This window comes from Anthonomus grandis, chromosome 6 (genome assembly GCF_022605725.1).
Source record: "Anthonomus grandis grandis chromosome 6, icAntGran1.3, whole genome shotgun sequence".
Classification (NCBI taxonomy): domain Eukaryota; kingdom Metazoa; phylum Arthropoda; class Insecta; order Coleoptera; family Curculionidae; genus Anthonomus; species Anthonomus grandis.
The window spans coordinates 31,831,071-31,854,889 of NC_065551.1; the positions used below are offsets into that span (position 1 = coordinate 31,831,071).

The window sequence follows — 23,819 nt, forward strand, 5'->3', positions numbered from 1 at the left end:
CATCAATGTTTTCATATTTCATCCAAACCCTGATATGAAAATATGTACATTCTTTAGTAGTTTTAGGGCTAAAAACATAAAAAGCGTCGCTTTAGGGCCATTATTTCCAAATTTATCAAAGTATTTCCTCACATTTGTTAAGTCTCTCGATGCGTTTCTTTATTATTTCTCAACTTCCTTTTATTTTTTTCTTTACTTTTGTCTGCTGTATTACAGGGTTGAATATGAATTAATACTTACTTGTACTAGATCCCCAAGCATCCCTCCTCCGGCTGTGAAGTTTAAGAAGCACAAAAAGGGCAAATCGGGAGGCTTTTTCACTTCGAGCTGATAAGTGCGGCCTGTTAATCCGTAATATGAAATATTGCAAGCTGAAATCAAAAGAAAATCGTTTGTTACCTACTATTAAAATAATATAAGCTTATGACAAAAGTCTCACTTAGACTTCAAGCACCCAGGGATATTTCCAGTTGAGTTTAGATTTTTAACAGGATTATTAACATATAAGAGAAAATTGTTGTTAATTAAATAAATATCAAGTAAAATGAAGAAGGAAGGTTTGAGTAATCTGTTATTGATCAAATTGTTGGTAGTATTGAAAAAAATCTAGTGAATTATCAATGTCATGCTGACAAATATTATTGACTAATTTTAATATTAACTTGAGTGCCAAATAGTACAAAGTATTAATTTAATCCTTGTACTAATTAAAAATTTCTATTAGAAACGCCTTATGCGTGGCCAGAGGCCTAGAGTGTCAACTTTCAGACAAACTTAAAGTTTACTAATCATTCCAATCTATTAACAAATAAGATTATTGGACTTATAATAAGGAATGCAAAGTATTTTAAAGTATTAAATAGTGTAATCAGATTGTATAACTCCTTGGTGAGAACCGATCTCGAGTATACTTCTGACGTTACTATAGATTTCAATAAAAAGGTATAGAACAGATTTTTGCAATAAAATTGTTGTTAGAAAGCATAATGCTTACTTGGTGTCTTACAGAAGCATGCTCGAGAGTTTAAAATTTGAATTTTTGTAGCAGTAACGGAAAATGCCATCAGTTTTGTTTATATAGTATGAAATACAAAGGTAATTCATTAATTAATTATCTTAAGTTCCTTGTGCTAAGATTAAGTTTAAATTCTATAGCGTAGAAAGAAAGTGTTCTAAGCATAGGACCTCAAATAAAACTGATTTTGCTCCACAAGAAATACGGATACGGTTTTGGTCTTTATTGAGGTCATCTTCAGAGCTGGAAATGACACGTTATAGTTTATTTACAATTAAATAACAAATAAATTATATAATGAAAATACTATAAAAACAAGCAGATATTATTTCTTTTTTTTATATAAATTGGACTTTTTTTGAGATGAAATAAGAGTAAGATCATAAAAAATATGACTGCCTATTTTTTTAAATATTTAAAAACATAAGAACTGGCTGTCTGTGTATTTTATTTAATTATTTAAAAAGGGTCATTTCCAGCCCTGAAGATATCCTAAATAGAGGGGGAAACGTCGGTATTTTTTATGGAACAAAATTGATTATATTTGAGGTCCTAAATTTGCTATAATTTCTTTAAAAGGGCGCTAATTTTATTAATTACATAAGCCTTGTATACTTGGTCTGGCTATGTCTTACATACGCCTGTAAGGGTAGACCAGTAGAAAACTTTTTATTGTTGCAATAACAAGGGCTGATGATAAGTAAAATGCTAATAATTATTTAAATTCGTATCTGACAAGATTGAAATTTTTAGCTTAATTCTTGCTTTGTGAAATACAACACTCTAGCTCCAAAAATCGTTGAAAATTGGACTAAATGATCGTTTAGATTTAATTTATTAAACTTTTTCATATGCCTACATCTATATTCGGCCTAATGAAAAATTCGAATAATGAAAAAACGCAAAATTCTGTATGGAAAATTACACTTTATTTTGATCATTATTAGGATATTAAAAGCAGTGAAGACCTAAGAAATACCCATTATTCTTAATCAAATAGGGCTCATTATATACGACGAGTAAAATTACGTAAAAACATTTAACTTTAAATAAAACATGAAATGTGATGTGAAATGTGAAATTTTGAAAAATGTGAAGAACATCCATATCAGACCCATACATAATAAAAGTCCTTAATAAAGTGGTCAAAAAATTAAAAAAAAAAAAACGATTTTTTCCCACTTTTATCATGTCAAAAATGTAAAATCCACCTTAGACTGACATATAAAAAATCTGCACAAAACCGCAGTGTTTTACTTAGAAAGGTTACTTTCTCATCAAAAATTGACAATTGGTTTACTGTTGCTTAAAGGAATTGTTACTTTTATTATTATATTGATTTATTTATGATAAGCGAACTTGATCCAAGTTTTTTAATTTCTTTTTGTCAATTTTTTTGAATCTAATTTAGCATTATCTTCCTGGAAGGCTTATAGACAGCACATCGAACTGTAAATTGTTATGGTCTCAAAACAATTGTTTGTCTGATTTTTTAAGAACTTACTGAATTAGTACATTGAACGGCGAAATTAAAATATGGCAGTTCAATTAGCTGTCTACAAGCTATTCACATATAACATTGGTTGAATTCATCATATTGTTAACAACAAGGCATTTGCACTTCGCGTTTATTGTGGATAAACGAACTTGATGTAATTTTATAATTTTTTTAAAATCTGATTTGGCATTTTATCTCAGGAGGGCTTGTAGATAGCACATTGAACCATAAAATTGAAATATTTGATGCTATTAGCACCACCGCGGTTTAGTGAGGTGATTAAAGAAACTTCTATTGAGGGTTTAATTCAGCTGTCAACGCAAAGTGCCCTTGATTAACTTATGAATTTAATCAATTATACAGGGTGTCCCAAAATTAGTGGACGAAACGTGAACCCTGTATTCTTTGGTCAAAAATAACCTCACTTTTTCCTATAAATATATATCGGCAAACGCCCCCCAAGGGAGCTACGCCCCTTTTAATGGGGGCACCTGAAGATGGTTTTTTCCACTTATTTTCGAAACGGGTTAATATAAAAATTTGAAATTTTGGTATTCTCTCAATTTTGATATGCTGAATTTAGTTGTCATTTCATAATTATCATTATTTAGTCAGGTGCGTATCATTTAGGGGGTGAGCCTAAAAAAATACTTAAAAAAAATTGTTTGCAAAGTTTTTGTTTTTTTTTCCTTAAATTTTAAAAATTTAAAGCTTTTTACGTAAAAAAGGACCTCTTGGTCAATAACGCTAGGAATTACCATTTTCGAGAAAAACGCATTTAAAAATAACGCTGCATAGTATTATTAATTACAATTTTTATTAAAACTCAATAGCACGCTTCAAAAGTAAATTGACAAATAAAATTGCAAACAGATAAAAATACTAATTTATTTGAGGCAAATGTTCAAACAAGCTTCCGTTTTCCTGAATGCATAACCTGGATTTTTTTTGAATGTTTTGGGTCGATCTAGGAATTTCAAATCGGTTTTCTCTTATTTGGCCTGCAGCTGCGAGAATTCGCCTCTGAAGCTCTTCTGGAGTATCAATTTCGGTGGCATAAATAATATTGCATATATTATCCCAAAAATAATAATCCAGAGGATTAAGGTCGGGCGATCGTGCAGGCCAGTTTATTGGACCACCTCGGCCTATCCATCTGTCTGTAAAATTATTGTCCAGCCAGTTTCTCACCTGTCGGCTGTAGTGAGCTGGTGCCCCATGGTGCTGAAAAATCATCGTCCAGTAAATCTCTGAGATTGTTTTGAAGAAAATTTAAATAATGACGAGCAGTTAACCTGTGTGCAAAATAATTGGGCCTATCAAATTATCTCCTATCAAACCCACCCATACGTTAAAGGAAAATATATGCTGAAAGTTAGTTCGTCAAACTACTCTCGGATTCTCGATGCTCCAAAAATGAGTATTACGGCTGTTAAAGCCCTTACTCCTAGAAAAAGTTGCCTCATCTGACCACAAATTTTTTTGACGAAGATTTGGGTGATTTAAAATCCAATGACAAAAGTCTACTCGAGCTGGAAAATCTTCTTCTTCTAACTCCTGAACCCTTTTATAATGGAAAGGATGGTATCCTAACATCTTAGTCATTCTTCCAATCTGAAATTATTTTCAAATATTTTAAATTGCATAGGAAATAAGCCTAAACCTTAGTAAACCACTAAATATTCCAGTTAGTCGTCAAAAGGATAAGCATTAAATAAGCATTAAAAACAAGCGTAAAAAGCTTCAAATTTTTAAAATTTAAAGAAAAAAAAACAAAAACTTTGCACACAATTTTTTTTAGGTATTTTTTTAGGCTCACCCCCTAAATGATACGCATCTGACTAAATAATGAAAATTATGAAATGACAACTAAATTCAGCATATCAAAATTGGGAGAATACCAAAATTTAAAATTTTTATATTAACCCGTTTCGAAAACAAGTGGAAAAAACCATCTTCAGGTGCCCCCTTTAAAAGGGGCGTAGCTTCCTTGGGGGGTGTTTGCCGATATATGTTTATAAGAAAAAGTGAGGTTATTTTTGACCAAAGAATACAGGGTTCGCGTTTCGTCCACTAATTTTGGGACACCCTGTATATTAAAAAAGGTTATAGAGAGCACGTTACACTGCGATGTCAACCACTATTGCCAAATGTTTATGTTGGGGTTAATACGCCAACATAAATGTGAAGGTATATGGGGAGCGGTTGTAGACAGCATATTAAACCGTCAATATTGTCATTGATTATTTACCTTAATTAGAAGTAAAAACTAAAAATAAATTACTTTAGTGGATTCAGAACCATAGTTTGTCTGATTCCTTAATAATTTACTAAATTAGTACATTAAACGAAATTAAAATATGGCAGTTCAATTAGCTGTCTACAAGCTATTCACATCTTTTTATGATTTTTTTTTTCAAATATGATTCAGTTTTTAACATTATGTCTCAGGAAAGCTTATAGACAGCACATTGAACTGTAAAATTGAAATAATTGTACCAGTAAAAATACAGGTTCAGTAAGATTAATAAATATACTCCTATTAAGAGATTATATCAGCTATTAAAACAAAGTGTCACTGATAGTTATCACCTAACTTATAAATTTAATATAGTTATAGACAGCACTTTACACTGCGATGTCAACGTGAAGGTATATGAGGAGCAGTTGTCGACAAAATAAAGCGTCAATATTAAGGTAAATTCTTTATTTACCTCAATTATAACTAAAAACTAAAAGAAATTAACTTTATTGGATTCAGAACAGTAGTTTATCTGGTTCCTTAAGAACTTACTGAAGTAGTAGAACATGGAACCGTAAAATTAAAACACTTTTCAATAATAGCGGTTCAATGTACTGTCTACCAGCTATTGACATACAACATTGTTTGAATTTGTGAGGTTGTAAACAACAAGGGACTAACAATTAATTTATTATGGATAAAGAAACTTAATGCAATTTTTTTTATGAATTTTTTAAATCTGATTCAGGTTTTAACATTATATTTCAGGAAAGCTTATAGGACTAGAATTAATGTAGAATAAGTGCAAAGAACCCTTACGAAATTCTAAGAAAATATAAAGCCTCGTTATTTAATTAAAAACATGACCTGAAGTAAATGTAAAAGTTTATCATCAATCGAAGAATTACGTAAAAAAGAAACTTTCTTTTCAAATTCTTTATAAATTTTATTTCAGTCGTTTGATTCACTATTGATAATTGTTGATTATCTGATATACATTTACATTCCTTTCCAGGCTTTTGGAATTATTTGTATTTTTATTCCAGGCATTTGAAGGCCCTTTGATATATGTCTTTAAATTCTTAATTTTTTCTTATTTTAATGAAATGATTAGTAGAAAGACATATCAAAGAAATATATAGGGTGTCCCATTAAAAGAACAAAGTTTACTTAAGTTAAATATTGCAAAATCTGGACGTCAATATTTAACATTCTGTATACTTTTAAGACTTCAGTTTTAGTACAATTTTAGTATAAATCTAAGTGACAAACAGATCAAAATACTGAAAATAATTCCACTAAACCTTAAGTCGGTAGACACCACTTTAAAATGCCAATATTTTTGCCACTGTTAAACTTATTTAAACCTTTAGTAATATTTATAGAGAGCACCCTTCACAATGCATTATATTTTATCAAAATATTTCCTTTACACTTTATAGGTCAAACACAAAGCTTGTACTATACACTCGTACATTAAATGTATTCAAAACAAGTCAAGTAATACCTTTACAAAAAAAAACACAAAAGGCCTTTCACACGACTGTCTCATATACTGACTCACACACGTCTTTTTAGCAGTCGCGAATTATACGTTACAAATCAAAAGTGTTCGCAACGGCGAAGTTTCCCCGCTAAATCACTGGAAGCGTCGCTTCCCATTCCATTCCATTTGCCTAAAAGTTTCTTTTCTACTTTTTTTGCCATTTCGCCGACGGGCAATATTTTACGCTACGGTTGCACGTAGGCGAATAAACAACAATAACAACAAAAAAAAAAACGAACCTGGATATAATTGGAAAAACTTTTATCAATATCTTCTTTTTGTTATAGATTGACAATGAGATACTTCACAGACACAAGACGATGATTCGTCTATTTCTATTAACGTAAAGAGAGAACGAAAAGAGCCAAGATGTGCTTTAATTTAATAGGCAATAATTAGTTCTGTCGTAATTTTCTTATAAAAGGCCCGCTCTCGTCTTAGTCGTAATTTTGAACCATCCATCACTCCTGCCAGCCCCCTCGCGGGAGATTAATGAGCAACTCAACAAATAAGGAGAAGGAATCTCTTTACTTTTTACGTTAATAGTCCCAAATTTTTTATGGGATTGATACAATCTCGGTTTAATTGTGAATCCTTTTAGGCGCTACACCAATTTTAAGCCTTTGAATTTGTTGGTTAAATAATAATTGTTAAAGTCGTTTTGGATGCAAAATTTAATTGAACGCGATGTAAGTTTTTATTATTAAAAAAAATATTCATTATATAGTAATTACGATAAAAGGATTAAAGATGAGAGTCTTTTGTAGCTTTTGCGCATTCCGTATTTATTAATTTTCTAGATATATGATAATTAAGGATAAAAAATATAATTTAAACTCACTATGGAAAAAAAAGTTAATTCCCATGAAAATTGCCCAGTAGACGCGAGATTCGTATCCATTTAAGTTATGCCTTAAAATTTAAAAAATATAATTTGAAGTAACTATAGGAACATATTTCAATTGCCTGGAAAATTTAATGAGAAAGTTACAATTTTAACGCAATTTCTGATGAATAATTACTTGAAATGTTTAGGTGGAGAAAACGTACTTTAATTGCAATAATTTCTTGAATAAATATGAAAAAATACCAAATAATAAATATTCGGTGAAAAAAATCGAAAAATTAAAAATATCCCAAACTTTGGAGGCCGAAATCTTGGCTTCTATAGGCAATATCAAAAAAATTCTAACTATTTTCTTTTAAGGTAAAATGAAAATCCTTCAGTCTCCCTCGACTTATTTATTAAACATTTAGTTAACTTAAAATTCCCTACATGTTTCGGACACAGTGGTGTTCATCATCAGAGGTTAAAAGGTTTAAAATTTGTAAAAGGCACATGCCCCAGGGTTTGATTACATATCAAAAACCCTAAATTTATTATTATTGTTTTTAATTTTAATTTTTATTTGTTTACATTCTGTTGTTGACAAGTAAATGTATACGAACCTCGCGTCTACTGGGCAATTTTCATGGGAATTAGCTTTTTTTTCTATAGTGTGTTTAAATTATATTTTTAATCCTTAATTATCATATATTTAAAAAATTAATAAATACAGAGTGATTAAATATTACGAAAGACTCTCATGTTTTTTCCTTTTATCGTAATTACTATATAATGAATATTTTCTCTTAGTTTCAGAATCTTACAAGACCAGCTATTTCTTAGTTCTAATATTAGCCGAAATATCGCATATTTAGAAGAGCCCACCTTGGGGCTCAAAAATCAGGTCGAAAACTGCCTTTTTTCGAATTTTTAAAGTGCTCTCATTCAGTTAGTTCTGCTCGAATCCCATTATAACCCGGTGTTTTCGTGATGTGGGTGATAAGAAGAAGCTGCCAGTATAGTTAGTTCGATTTCGAGAAAGATCATTTTTTGGTGAAAGATTCGATCGTCATTCTGAATTCAACGAGAGTATCCGCGAGGTTCTAAAGTTGTAATTTTCTGATGTAATTATGTTCATTGTACACGACAAATATCATTTTATTACATAAACATCAATGAAACTGTCGTTTCTTTTTGACAGTCTTTGGGTTTCTCTTATATTTCAGTCATAGCCGGAACGAGCCTGAAATTATAATTTTATGACATTCATATACGTCAGTCAAGGGTCAATTTATTATGATCGTTGATTTGAAGTTTCTCACGTAATTATGTTCACTTGCAAGCATAATTTTATCACAATCGTCCATGGAGGTCGTAAAAATGCCAGAAAATAAAAACCTAAAGTTTCCAAATAAGTCTATAAAATGCAGTTTCGCCCGACTAAGCGGGACCTCGCTCTAATAAATTCCCCGAAAATATATAACAGAAACGTGACACCATTAAACCTTTTAATGCACTTTTTGTCTGGCGTAAAGCAAAGAAAGTTTCAATTATATTGTTACGACATCGAAAAGAATATTCAATCTTTGAGCGCTGTTTTATTATAAAAGAGGACCGAAAAGGCGTATCTGCATCTTAATGCAATAATGGAGTATAATAAAATATCACGTCGCGTCGGCTCCGGTGGTCGGTTACGCCTCAAGCGCATCTCACAGGAAATTCCACGAAAGCTCCCGCAGGAGTTCACGATTGTATACCGGAGCTCCTGCTCTCCCTTCTAAAACTCATAAAATGCAGCGAAAACGACAAGATTTTACTTTGCTATTAATCAACTGTTATGACGGCCATTTTTCGTATATTGAACAAAGCACTTTCAAGGATCTCTCAGAGGCATTATTCCGTTTATTTGGCACAAGAATTTAAAATTTTCGATTCGTGCAATCCTGAATACGTAAGGCTCAAACTCGACTTTTAAAAGGATATACATCGCGTCCAATTAAATTATGCATTTAAAATATATTCAGACGATCTAAATAATATTAGTCGCAATATTTTGACTTATGAACATATACATACAGGGTGTCTATTCAATATCAAATTACAAATTACAAATTATAATAATCATAATTTGTAGTAGTTTTAAAGTGTCGTTTTCTTTTTCCTTCTGTGGTATTCTTTGATAATAATAATAATAATAATAAGCTTTATTTCCAATAGGTTACATATACCCAGTTACAGGAGAATCAATTAAATATATAAATGTACATGTACAAGTACAAAAGCATGAACTGTATTAGATTCATGCAACTAAACTATAAAAGAATTGCTATATAATAAAAAAAAGTAGTGAGTTTGAGAAAATAAATAAGAAAAAATCAACACTAAATTACGATAAGAATCAAGAATCAATTTAAATCAAAAGAGCAGAAAAAAATGAGTAAATAAATGTATTCAAACTAAAAACTAAATAACTAAAAACTAAATAACCTAGCCTCCCCCACGGACCATACGCAAGTGACTCAAAATAAGTGCAAAATTGTCATGGTGAATGTCACAAGAATCAGCAATAGTGTTAAAGTTATGACACATAAAGTGAATAGGACTCTGGTACAGAATGTTGGACCTGGCTGTGTCCAAGTTAAAAGCTGGACACTGTCTAGATCCTGGGCGTGGTATATGAAAGCAAATCCTTTGCAAAAGGGATGGGCAGTCAATTTTATGGTTAAGTAAATTAAACAAGAATTTCACCGAATGCATTTCTCTCCTCTTCGCAAGTGACCATATCTAGAGAGCAGCAGGTTATGGTCAAAACCCCTTGGAGGATAGACTCCATCATCCTTAAATGCCAAACATTTAAGGAATCGCCGTTGGACTGATTCTAATAGGTGAATGTGCTGGTTGTAAATGGGAGACCAAATGAGGGAGCTGTAGTCCAATCTGGATCTAACAAATGCATAGTAGAGAGTTTTGGCAGTGGCAGTGTTCGAAAAAAGTTTGCAAAATCTAATAATAAAGCCCAGCATACGAGTAGCTCTAGAAACAGTATCTTCGATGTGAGGGATAAAAGAAAATTTTTGGTCAAAGGTGACTCCAAGATCCTTACAGAAACAGGTAGACCTTGCCAGAGTCTCTCCATTAACTGAGTAATTAAAGACAACTGGACTTTTGATTCGGTTAAGGTTAAAACGGTTAAGGTTAAAGGTTAAGGTCGGATTAAGGTTAAAACGGTTCAAAGTGCACCAATGGTGTACAGTATTGATGTTCTCTTGCAGTTGACCACAATCTGCTATAGAGTCAATCCTATGGAAAAGCTTTAGGTCATCAGCATATGCTAACCGAGAGCAATTGAGGGTGGAGATCAAGTCATTAGCGAAGACGTTAAAGAGAAGTGGGCCCAAGTTAGAGCCCTGAGGAACTCCAGAGGTGGGTGAAAAACAAGCAGATCTAAAGCCTTCGACCACTACAAACTGAGAGCGGTCAACTAAATAGGAGTTAAGGAGCTTTATCAAGTGATCGGAGAATCCAAACTGGCGTTCAAGCTTATTTAATAGGATGAAGTGGTTAATCTGGTCAAAAGCCTTTTGAAAGTCTGTGTAGATAACATCGATTTGACCTCTATCATTAAGTGCTTCGCACACAAACTGAGAGAAGAATGCTAGGTTTGTAGAGTGGCCAGAAACAAAGCCATGTTGATCGTTAGCCAGCATGGACTTAACCTTGGGAAAAATTAATTTATAAAGAGCCAACTCGAATAACTTTGAGAAATTGCACAGAATGGATATAGGGCGGTAATTGTCTATTGTTCCAGCATCGCCCTTTTTAAAGATAGGGCAAACTTTGGCTTGCTTCCAGATATTGGGAAAAATACCTGTGTTAAGGATCAGATTAAAAATGTGGAGCAGAGGGTCTGTAAGTGCAACAGAGCAGTCCTTAGCTAAAAAACTAGGAATTAGATCTGGGCCAGAGGTCATTTTGCTTTTAAGACACTTGCTCGCCATTATAATGTCCGTAATTCATCTATGCAAGTTAGGGCAGGTTCAAAGACGACAGGATGATCGCTGGGAAGTGAGTTCGTGTATACACTCCTGAAATAATCTCCAAAAGCGGACACAATGCTGTCAGGCGTATTGTATGATTGTTTAGAAAGCTTCATTGAGCCGGGGATTTGAGACTGATTACGTTTGCTTCGAATAAAAGACCAAAATTCACTCGGATCGAAGGTTATTTTGTTCTCAATACTATAGATGTACATTTTGTAGGCTTGTGCAATTAGAGCTTTAATTGTCTTGCGCAGAGATCTAAATTTCTCTAGATGATGATTAGACTTGGAAATCTTTTGATTAACGACCTTACGTTATTTCCTTTTGTTCATAATGTTAGTTTATAATTTTGGATGTGTGTTGTTTCTTTATGAAGTGTGTTATGGAAGTTTTTTTTTATTCGCAATTGTATATAAATAGCTTGACCTCATGAGATTTTTGTTATTTAGGATAAGATTGCACACACAGTATTTTTAATACAATAGTGTATTATTAGCAGTAAGGGTTAATTATTTTAGAAAGATTTATTTTTGTTTAACTTATATAATTTGGGATTCTAGTAAGTAGTTTAGTGTTAGAATTGTTAGAAAAAGAAATATTGTACTTCTTCTTCAAATTTCCAGACATCGAACTGAAATCTTTAAACGGTTATTTTCTTACAATATTGCTAGACAAATTATTTTTTTTTATATCGATTTAAACTCTTTACATATTTCAGTTAATGTGTTTAGAAAACATATATTTACAATGCTGTTTGATAGTCAGTAGATAGTTCTGAACCTTGGTTTGGTTTAAAAATTGTGTTTTATTAGTGTTAAAAATAACTAAAAATAAATGTTATATAGACACGTTTATAAATTTAGATATTAGTATTTTTCACACTTGAGAGTTGATTTATACATCGATATTTGGCCGCAGTGTTATGCTTATGCAGAAATCTGAATCTGTCGGCTTTTTAGTTACTCGTATATTTTTTGTTCCATATCAAACTTTGTATGTGTTTTTGAATTGAGTAAATAAAAAAACATTTATTATTATTATTATTATTATTATTGTTCAAATGGTTAATTTAATCCAGGCACTTAAAGGGTTGTTTTTCGGGATAGGTGTCTAATTAAGGTTTGTATCAATATGTTTTCTAGACAGGAAAAGAAGACAAAATTTTTTTTAAAAATCCAAAATAGTTTTCTTCTAAAAGAACTTAAGTTTTTTCATAAATTAAATTTAAATAAGGAATAGTAAATAAAAAGTAAGGAAAACAGTATTTATTAAATTTATACGGCATCTTGTATATTAGTATTTATCAACTGAATTTTTAAATTTAGGTTCGAGGACATATTTGCCAAGATTCATTTTGCTCTGACAACAATCAATTTAAGGATCTAGTTTATGCCAAATAATAAGAAAAATATATTAAGCAAAGGCATAACTTATATGATAATAAATGTCCTTTTTTTAACTACGTTTTTAAGAAGTCATTATAGATCATAGTATGTCTTTTCCATTTAGTCAGGTTAAGTGCTTATTTGTCAAAAAGTGTGTTAAATTTAGGTTAAAGTTAAAATTTCTATAAAACATAATATAAATTTTTAATATGTAGCTGAGTAAATAGATACTGGCTCAGAGAAACGATAAAATAGTAACATGTATCAAGTAATCTTTTCCTTTGCTTTGCCGTATTTTAGAGGCCGAGATCCAAGACAGGTGCCCAGATAGCGAACAATTATTTATTACCAAAATATCAATTTAATTTTTCTTTTATCCCGGTACCCGGCTACGCCGTGCCTCGCCGTAATTTAATAGAACACCGTTTTCTATCGAACTTTAAACGTAAATTTATCGAAAGGTGGGAACGTGGTTTTATTTTAGTTTTCGGTGCAAAACCGGCGGCTCGGGGGAGATTTAGAGGCCACTGACTGTTTTGGTTTTCTTTTTTTATTATTATAGAAATTTCATCGACTAAAGGTTATAGTAAATACGCTTGATTTATCTAGGATAATTAGAGAGTTAATTAAAGTTAGTTAGTTAAGCAGTAAAATGGAAATTCGGTATCCATTCCGTCAAATGTTTTTTTTTCGTGTAGCAGAAAAATTATTTTGGCCTTTATATGTGAACGGTCCTGGATTAGGCTGAAAATAGGACAAAAAATATTTAATTTTTTTTTTGGATAATTCTGAAGTTCATTACGTTTACAATCATCTGGAAACTGCGATTTTCCAGAGATAATTTTGCTTTTGTGCTCCAAGATTAATAAATAAATATGATATTGGTCAGGGGATGTCTTTTACTCCTTTAAAAAGAATTGAAAGCATATAAATAGAACGGAACATGCAGTAGCTTTTTAGTGATTCTTGTTCCGTCTGGTATTTTATTATCATTTTTGAGATATTGCATTTAATTTTTCTTAGTGTAGGTCTTTTAATGAACTACAAAATCCATATGTAATTGAATGTTTCAATAATAATTTTTTTATATTCTAAATTATTTGTAAATTTTATTGTCTATGCGCTATACTATTCTGTAGAGTTGATTTGTATTTTGTTTTTATGGTGAGGTTTTGGGATCCCTTTTTTCACTTTTTTTGTAAAAGATTTAATTAAAGAGCTGTGGTAGTTCTTTGCACTCGTTTAAGTTAACAGCATTTCACCGAGGATAAAATAAAGGCCTTTCATTTAATTTTTATTTTATATCCTAAAAAATGTTTTTTTTAGGAAGTTTTTTTTTTGTTGTACCAGAACCACTTGGTTGCCAGTCTATGCAAAAATGACCTAATCTTCTGGAAAAGGATAAAAAAAACCTTATTATCTCGTCTCATTAAATAGCAAACACCATCATACCGGATACCAGCTAAAGTGGACCGGAACGTATAATAAACTCCCGTCTAAAAGGACCGTTCACGTCGGTTTTTCACGTATTAAAACGGGCCCGGTTAAGAAAATAGAAAAGCAAAGAGAACTACTGTAGCTCGGCTCCTACCTCGAAATAGTCACATAAATAAGCGGGGCCACTCCCAAACTAACCGGTTCCCATAAAACTTTTAAGAAAATACCGGGAATATTACGTGCAGCCAGTCCGGCAGCGCTGAAAATCCCATTTTTGTTTTATTTTCCGGTCATTTACGAATCGAACGTCTTAAAGACGAATAAATGAGCGGGGGATTTCGGGATATCCGCGAAACGTATTTTTCTTCTGCGGCAAATATTTGGTTTGCATATCAAGATGTTTCCTTCCGATTTATCTTAGATACTCATAAGGATTTTTAAAACAGTTTACGTAAAAGTTTCTCTCTTCATCTCTAGGACCTCTGTCGGAGATAAATGAGGGAAAAATTGAACTTCATTAGGGGTTATAGTAACGTAGTAAAGTACAGCAATATTTGCGTCTTTTTGCGGTGTGCTCTCATTGGTACTTATTTGACAATTCTTTCACTTGGGTCTGAAATGTAGAAAATTAAATATTGAGTTACTTTTAGGGTTGATGATTTTATTGATTAATAATGTAATGGTAAGAGCAACGTAATAAACGAGAAAGCAAGTCAAACCTTAAATAAATAAAAATATTGGTTCCCCTGGATGGACTCATGAGTGTTTTCCACTAATTGAAAATTATTTATACAAAATATCCAAGGATTGTTGAAATATTAGTGGATTATAACATCAGGTTATAGTTATGGCTATGATTAGTTTTGATGATATTATGAATGAGAAAGTTTTAGTGAATTGGTTCTATGTGAGAGCTATACAAGCAGTTGTCATCTGACCGAATAGTGTTCTGGTCTATCAACCTTAAACTCAAGGATGGTTGATAAATTTATGTAGAATTGCCCAGTGTACCTCTCCTTGCAAGAAAAATAACTCGGAGGAATAAATCAAATTTCTGAAAGAAAAACTCGTTCTCTGTTTCTGCTCTCTGCCCTCTAATGGTTCTACTAGCGTCACAATTGTATTTTGTAAATTTGCAAGGATCTAATTCTGATTTTCTTGATGATCGAATTGAGGAATATAAAGTATCTGCTGTGTTTGGACAGCTTCAAAACCAACAGCAGATATCAATATTTCACAAGGTGATTCGTGTTGGTAGAGCCTATTAAAGTTATTTGCAATGCTAACACAGTAAGACGTGCTTTAAAATCAAGCAATAGTATACGCAAATCTCATTATTAAATATCTTTCGATCAAACAAAAATGCAATAGGAATCCCTTAAGGAGATAAGGATTACGGTTATTGACTCCAAATAAGAAAACTCATAGGAATCCCATTAAATATAAACAGCCTTAAGTCCAATGTCGTAGAATTAATAGGGTTAAGATCATGTTGTTCTCATGACATTTTAACCATTGTTGAAAGTAATGTAAACGATGATATACCTGATGATGAACTTATGTGTAATGAATCTAAGCTGTTTAGACTAGCAAGAAATCTAGTGATGAAGGGGTTCTAATTTTTGTCAGTAATAAGTTGTGCTAAGTTGGTAACTATACATTTATTGTTGGTGGTATTTACGTTGTAGCCGTCACTGTGAGACTGTTAATCCATTGTGTCATAGATCACACATATTGCAACATTCATCTTTTTGATGACGACAACTTACCTAATATTCATGCTCATAATCAAATGATGAGCATGATCCTTTAGTCCAGTGTCTAGGAGGAGATCCAGCAATTCAGTTGCTTTGATTATTTGCTCAATCGTTTGGCTATTTACATTTTTATCAGCATAACCCATGAACAGCAGAAATGTATTTCTAGATTTAGTATTTTCTATCGTAAGAACTCTCCATGTTTTTTCAGCAAGTGATTTGCTTCTTAATTCAAGCATTCGCCACTTTGCCTATGAATGTCCCTTTGAATTTTTTAATATTTCAAAGTCAAAAGATGTTGGACAAAAACTCATTATATTGACCTGAATTATTTCCTTGCTTCTTCTTGCAAGATTGTTTGTATGGTAATGACATTAACGTGTCTACTGGGATATTCTATGAAACTATGGTTATGTTCTATACATGTTTGCTTAAATTAAGAAACTATATTAAATTACACAGTGGGCAAATCAATTTTTTTTTTTATTTATTGTGACTTAAAAAATATGAGAGAATATGTTGGAAAGAACAAGTGGACTATTTATCGGCTGTAACACTTAGTAATTTTCTCATGTTAAGCGGGCTTAGAATTCGAATTTCCCGCGCTTAATTGAATTCAAATTTGGCGCCGGATTCGATTTCGCTTCCTTTTAAATCTAATTGGTTAAAGGAGTTGTCAATAGAGTTATGGTTTACAAATGTCAAAATTAGTTCGAATTATAACACCTTCAGTAGAGGGCCAGAGAATGTTTTTACGTTAACAAGACAACCTCCATCTCTAGGTTTTTGTGTTTTGTTAATTTATATGGCAATTGTTATTATGTAGCATCTGTTAATGCTTGGCAACTGCCATTGACATAATACCGCGTTATTTATTTTTATCTATTTTTTTCTAGTTAGATTAATCTTGGAATACTATTCTATGGTATGGTCCCCTTATCACCAAATTTATATTAACATGACATTGTGCTTATTGCCTTGTAAATAATTAATTATATCAGTATTGATTTTTAAATGTGCATTGATCTCATTATTTTGTTTTTTTATTTATTTTTAAATTTCCTTAGAATATAATTAAAATATAATTATAATAATAAAAATATAATTAAACATTGATAAAAAATTTATCTTATCAATATTATAAAAGCTTTATCAATCCAGAAACAGTAAAAAGATTGTATGTAGCGTTTTCTCGTTTGTTAGGTTTAAATTCAAATGATGAAAAATAGGCAACTTATTTATTTACACACTTCACTACAAAAACACGATAGCTCACGACTACTAGACGTATTTATTTTTACTGTATTTATGTAAAACTATTTAAATTTCGCGCCAATATTCCAAACTTTACTTCACTGAACTGACACCAATGCGGCTCCTTATATACTCGGCAGAACGTTGTTCCCGAAGATTCCCGTTTAATCTTCGAAATGTCGTGCGGTGTACCACTTGTGTCATTCCGAAATAACGGGGAATCAGCTGGTTTATTGGTGTTATATACAATACAATATCGTTACCAAATTTTTTCCTAAAAAAATTTGAATTTTGCACATACTAATAAATAATAAAACTATTAATTTGAGTAATGATTTTACATATTCGGTGAGACTAAATAAAGTTACGGATTTATTGTGTTCTCCTATGAGCATGGAAATTATTGGAGTTTTATAGTTCCAGACTTAATATGCTCTGACAGTTTTATTAAGAATCATTTGGCTCTGATGTCACTTGTTAGTCGTAAGGAAGTCTGTATTGCAATGTTCCTCTTTAAACTTGTATTGACTTCTCCTTAGGATTTTTCACTCTTTTTTTGGGAACCATATGATTTTTTAACCACATTTTGGACTTATCTCACTTTTCACGAAGAAATATTTCCATCGCTAGCGCTAAATAGCTTCCCGTAAAATTCAATAAACTTCGCAAATGTTTCAAGCTGTTAAGGATGTAAACAAGCGACGTGTTAAGGAGCTTTCGCTATAATAAATAGTTAATATCCGCCGGTGTCTTTATAACCGCCATGGAAATGCGGCATTTTAACTCCCTCCCCGGTGTCATGCAAATAAGCTTGCCGTTCCTGAGCCCCCTTTACACGCGGTTTTTGCATCCATTTAGTTTATATTAACAGCGATTTAATCACGTCATTAAGAAGTCCAATTTTCTTTTCTGGAACAACATTTAAATATCTTATACATTTTATTATCTTTATTTAAGTTGGTAACATCTGCATCAAAACTATCATTTGTCACCTTGAAACTGCACTTTTCGTTGTTGAATCTTGAGAATTAAAAATCTTTCATTTATCCCACCAGTGTTGTCCTTCTCCAAGTCAGTCCTTTGCCCTCCTAGAATATAAATACTAAGAAGTGTGAATAACACAATGGAAATAGAGTGAACTCGCTGAGAAATACCATAAAACGAGAACCGTTTTCTCCGCTATTACGAAGGAATGAAAACTGTTAAGTATTTATTATGACGAGAGCACTTCGGAGCGCGCTACAGTTTCCACGTTAAAAACGTTTCAAGTGTCCCGGTGCCAGGTAAAACCTGTCTGCACTTTTGTTACGTTTACGAGACGTTCCTGAATAGGTAAAATTGGGATCCGGTTTAACGGTTACCGAGGTGAATCAATTCAGTTTAATGCATTTATCCTTTTTCCGATCTATATCGCCATCTCAGCCTGAAGTATGTTGACGAAATGGTCATATTCGTATGAAAAACATAATTTTTGGAAGATTGCAGACGTAATAAAGAAACTATACTACATGAGGATATATCCAAAAAAGGAAAAATTTTAACTTTTTCTGACCTATATCATCGCATAGTACTGCAGTACATGTATAGAACCAAAAATTACACAACATTATAATAGTAAATCTATAACTAGAAAATGATTGAAATATCCTTAGCTGAACATCATTGAGCCAATTGCATGCTCTATATATGGGCTCTTTCTTGGTCAAGTTGGTGCCATAAGTGTCAAGATAAAATACACTGTGTCTTCTTGTATAGATGTAGGGAATAGCAAAATTCAAAGCTGATAGGAGATCTGGAGCATCAATTTGATTATTAAATATTTTCAATAAAAACACCAAACTCCCACAAACAGCAGATTGCTGAAGAGGCAGTGAATCAAACCTTGAAAGCAATAACTGCTGACTAAAGCCCCTCTCAGGGTATACAGGGTATACTTAAAACTAATATATTTGTGAAATTTTCGTTGAACTGATTCCAGCCTGTGAATATACACTGCATAATTAGGAAACCATACATTAGGCGTGATTTTACTAGGCAGTTAAACAAAATTGTCCTGCTTGAAGTATTAGAAAATAGTTCTGTTGAACGAAGCCTAGGATCTTTAAAAAATATCTTACGATGGTATCTATATGAGTATTGAAGGTTTTTATTAACCCCCAAGTCACAAACAGAGTCACAATTTGGATGTGTGATATAATTTATTACGTAACCAAAGTTAATCTCATCTTTGAGCAAGGAACAATATCTTCTTACATTTCTGAAGATTAAGTGGGAGTCTGTTAATTTCACACCATTCATAAACCCTATCAAGATCAGCCTGAAGCTACATGCAATAACGACGACTCTTAATAAGACGAATAATCTTCATGTCATCTGCAAATAGTAGAAACTCACTACCGATATTCGCGTGGAAATGTCTATTGATAAAAATCAAAAACAAACCCCTTGAGCCAATGTCATTAGATGATCTAAACCCATTGAAGTTGCGGTCTATCTACTAGAACCCATTTAATAAAGCTTTTTCGAAAAAATTTCAAGGTCCAATTTCATGAAATAGGTTGCTATAAATGCAGGCCTCAAAGACTTTAAAAAGTTAGACAAAATAGAGATTGGGCGGTAGTTCTCCGCCATACTTCTGTCTCCTAACTTAAAGACAGGGCAAATTTTTGCTTGTTTTCAGACATTGGGAAAAATGCTTGTACGTAGTTACAAATTGAAAAGTATACACAAAAGCTCAGCAATATCACGTAGGAGAAGCACACTGACGTAGGAGAAAAGAGGGAACGCTGTCAAAGCCTGCAGTCTCTTTATTTTTTAGTTTTTTTAAGGATAATAATATATTAAGAAATAAATATCATCATATTGCCTTTCGTTCAATTCATATCTAAAAATATGGAGCGAGGCTCTAAGGCTTGTACAGTGTACACTGATTTCTCCAAAGATTTCCATAAGGTCCACAATCCAACTTTTTTAATAAAGCTTGAGAATTTCGGGGTACTTGGGGCATTTCTTGAAGTCCTCAAAAGTTACTTAAGTGAAAGAGAATTTTATGAACTATTGTACTTTGAATAGACTTTTTGTCAATCTGGACAAATGAAATTGTATTTTGTTTTCTAAGAAGCAATGTTAAACAATGTTAAGCTTCAGTAATTGGATTATATTAAAGATCTTGGGGTGACATTGGATCCTTAGCTTTTGATTGAAAAACATCTTGAAAATATCGTACAAAAGGCTCTTAAAATCTTGGATTTGTTTTTCGAATAACAAAAGGATTTACAACAGACAACGGCATTTCTTAAGTTATAATGATAATTTAAAATTTTACAATATGCAATTGTTGGAGGTCCAAAGAAAGAATTTCGATTTAATATTAATATACAAGACTGTAAACAATATCATTGATTCTTCAGCTGTTTTAGAAAAAATCAATTTAACATCATTCGAAATAGACAAACTTTTGTAGTATCTATAGGTATTTTTCCAATTACTTATCGAATTCTCCAATTATTAGATGTACCCGTATGTATAATAGTTTACTAGTTAAAGCATCCTAATATTGATTTATTTTTTTTTGAGCTTTGATGCCTTTAAACGACACCTTCCTGATTAAACTACATGGGTATTTTTTTTTTCTAGATTGTGATGTAATTTTTAGAATTCTCTGTAGTTGTAAGTACTATTTTGTAGAGCTTGTTAAGTAATTTGTACTTGTTATATCACCTGCTTTCTTATTATTGCTCAGCTACGTCTGTCTGTAAGAGAGCATTGACTGTAAATAAATAAATAAATAAATATTAACATGATTTAATTCATAGATATGAATATTTTAAGAAGCAGATTGTACATGGCTAAAATGAGGAGACGGAGTGGAGCTGTTAAAGACGTTACCGAAGAAATTTGCAAAAGCATTTACAATTTTTAGAAGAGTAGACAAACAATTGTTATTGTAGTTCAAAATATTGAGGATTCTAGATGTATTTCTTTTGCTTGTTGTACAAATTTCCAAACTTTTTTAGGATCATGGTGTATAGAAGTTTTAGTATTTGCCATATAAACCCTATAGGACTTTATGAATGCTCGCACGGTCTTATAAGCATTATAGTGAGCTAATGATTTAGTTCTTTTCCACCTACTATGCAGCCTAGATTTCTCCTTAAGAGATGCCACAATTTGGGCACCATACCAGCTGGGATAGTGATACTTATTCTTTCGATGTCTATAACGAGGAACTGCTCTATCAAAGACATCATTTAAGACATCATAGAAACTGCAAACTGCTCCATTGACATCTCATCAAATTTATGAAGACAATTTCACTAAACTTCAGAGATAATGGCATGGGAAAGCTAGAAGGACTAAAATTATAGTTGAGACTTCTGCTCTAAATGTGTGTGCAATAGAGGGATGATAAGACACCACCATCCACAGTGCATGAGAGATTAGCAAGTATCAGATCAAGAATATTACCCTGTAAATTATTAAATTGATACCGATTAGCAATTAAGGACAAAAAATCACTATTTATGGACAGTTATTACTAAAGCGCGGATTTATAGAAATAATGCCATACGTAATTTATGATGGCTAAGCTAATTTGAACATACATACATATGAATTATAAGAAATGAAGCCCTTTGGTAACTTTTTTCGTGCCATTTTGCCTTTTTTTAGTTTTTATGCATATTTTTTATTTGTGCTTATTTTCATGCATATTTGGAGCAGAAGTGATATATATGATGCATATTTTGCACTTCATGTGCCAACATTTTTTTCCTGATAAATAATCTGATATCTTATTTTAATAACAGGGAAATATTAAGCAACAAATCCCCATCACAAAGCTTATTTTCCTTCCTTAATAAATGCCCAACGCACGCAAATATCTAGTAGAGGCTGCTATCCTTCTGCGGCCATTACGTCGCATCGTATCGCGCGTTCTCTTTTAGATCAGTTCGGGAAGGAGAGGCCAATCGAGAAATTCATAGTTTATATTTTTTTAGTCAGGTCAGAGCGTGTAAATATTGTTTATCGTGTAGGAGTTTCATTCATATTGCGAATTTACTTGCCGACGTAAGATATTAAATCGCAGAATTAGCTTTTAAAGTTTAACAAAAATAATGCCAAAGGTAAAACCAACTGTGAAGGAATGGATAAGAGGCCATTCAGAATTAAAGTATGAAAACAATAAATTATTTTGCAGAACGGTGAGTTTTTTATTTATTTTGTGTTTTTATAAAAAATAGCTCATAAAAAGATTATTTTTGCAGATAAATTGCGAAAAAAAAATTAATATACAGCAGCATTTAAAAACTACAGGACATGTAGAAAATTTGAAAAAAATGAAGGATAAATCAACTCAACAACAAACTTTATTGGAATCAATGGCCAGCTCATCTACACAGGAGCAAACACAATTTTATTTTGATTTGTGTAAAGTTCTGGTTTCCTGCAATATTCCACTTTATAAATTAAATAGTCAAATATTCAGTTCTTTTCTGCAGAAATACACTGGTAGGCATATTCCAGCCGAATCAACTTTGCGCAAAAACTATATTGATCTAGTTTACAATAATATAATACAAGAAATTAAAACAAAAATAGGATGCAACTACATATGGTTTTGCGTAGATGAAATGACGGATTCATGTGGTCGATACATGGCTCATTTAATGATTGGAATATTGAGCGAAGATAGCTCAAGTAATGCTTTTTTAATTAGCTCAAAGCAGCTGGACAAAACAAATAATAATACCATTACTAGATTTGTTCATGATGAGCCAACAAAATTTTGTTTGCCAGACCTTGCTCCTAGTGAAAAAATCTTACTAATGCTCTCTGATGTAGCTGCATACATGGTAAAGGCATATTCTAATTTAAAAGTTTTGTATCAACATCTAGTCCATTGTACATGTCTAGCAGATGGATTAAATCGGGTAGCTGAAACTATTCGTAATTAATTCCCTTTGGTAAATATAGGAACATTTTTTTTAAAGCACCACTAAGAGCTTAATTATTTCGAGAAAGGATGCCAGGGATACCACTACCCCCTAAACCCATTATTACAAGGTGGGGTACTTGGCTGGACGCTGCTTACTATTATGCTGACCATTTTGAATCTTTCAAGAAAATCGTATTAGATCTTTCTGAATCCTCCTCCGAATCAATTTTAAAGTGCCAAAAGATAGTCAAAAATTAAAAGAACTTAAGCAGAATTTGGCGTTTATTAACACAAACTATAACTTTGTAAGCAAGGCCATCACGCAACTTGAAGAAAAGGGTCTTGCTCTAGCCGAATCTATGGAAATAATTGAAAATTTTAAAAATGATTGCCTAAAAGTACATGGTGGACCTGGAAAAATAATTTATAATAAGCTAAATGAAGTTTTAAACAAAAATACAGGGTATGAAGTTTTAAAACAAATTTCAAATATGATTAAAGGAGATTTTGTTGAAGACCTTGCTATATCTGACGCTGCTTTAATTCCGAAATTTAAGTATGCTCCAATTACCAGCGTAGATGTTGAAAGAAGTTTCTTCTATTTAAAACTTGTTTTGAGAAGAATGGGATTTTCAGTGGATAATTTAGAAAAACATTTAATTATTGCATCATTCAAGCATGAATAATATGAGCTGATGTTTCTTTTGTAAAAAAGATCATTATTAATGATGTGTTAGTTTATATTATCAAAGTTAAATAAAAACTATCTAAAATTTCTATTGTCTTATTTTTTGCCAGGTACATATTTCAGTTTTAGAAGTATTTCATATTGTATTCCTATAGTGCATTTTTTAGTCTTTATGCCATTTTTTTATGCTTAT

At 31.9% G+C, this 23,819-nt stretch overlaps 1 protein-coding gene across 2 annotated transcripts in view; it reads right to left on the reverse strand.

Moving 5' to 3' along the window:
• LOC126737632 (uncharacterized) overlaps positions 1 to 23,819 on the reverse strand; it is a 161,252-nt gene that overhangs the window by 92,703 nt on the left and 44,730 nt on the right. For both annotated transcript variants that reach the window (XM_050442608.1, XM_050442609.1), the window contains exon 3: positions 241 to 371. In XM_050442608.1, the coding sequence (XP_050298565.1) occupies positions 241 to 371 (131 nt within the window). The remainder of the gene's footprint in view (positions 1 to 240; positions 372 to 23,819) is intronic.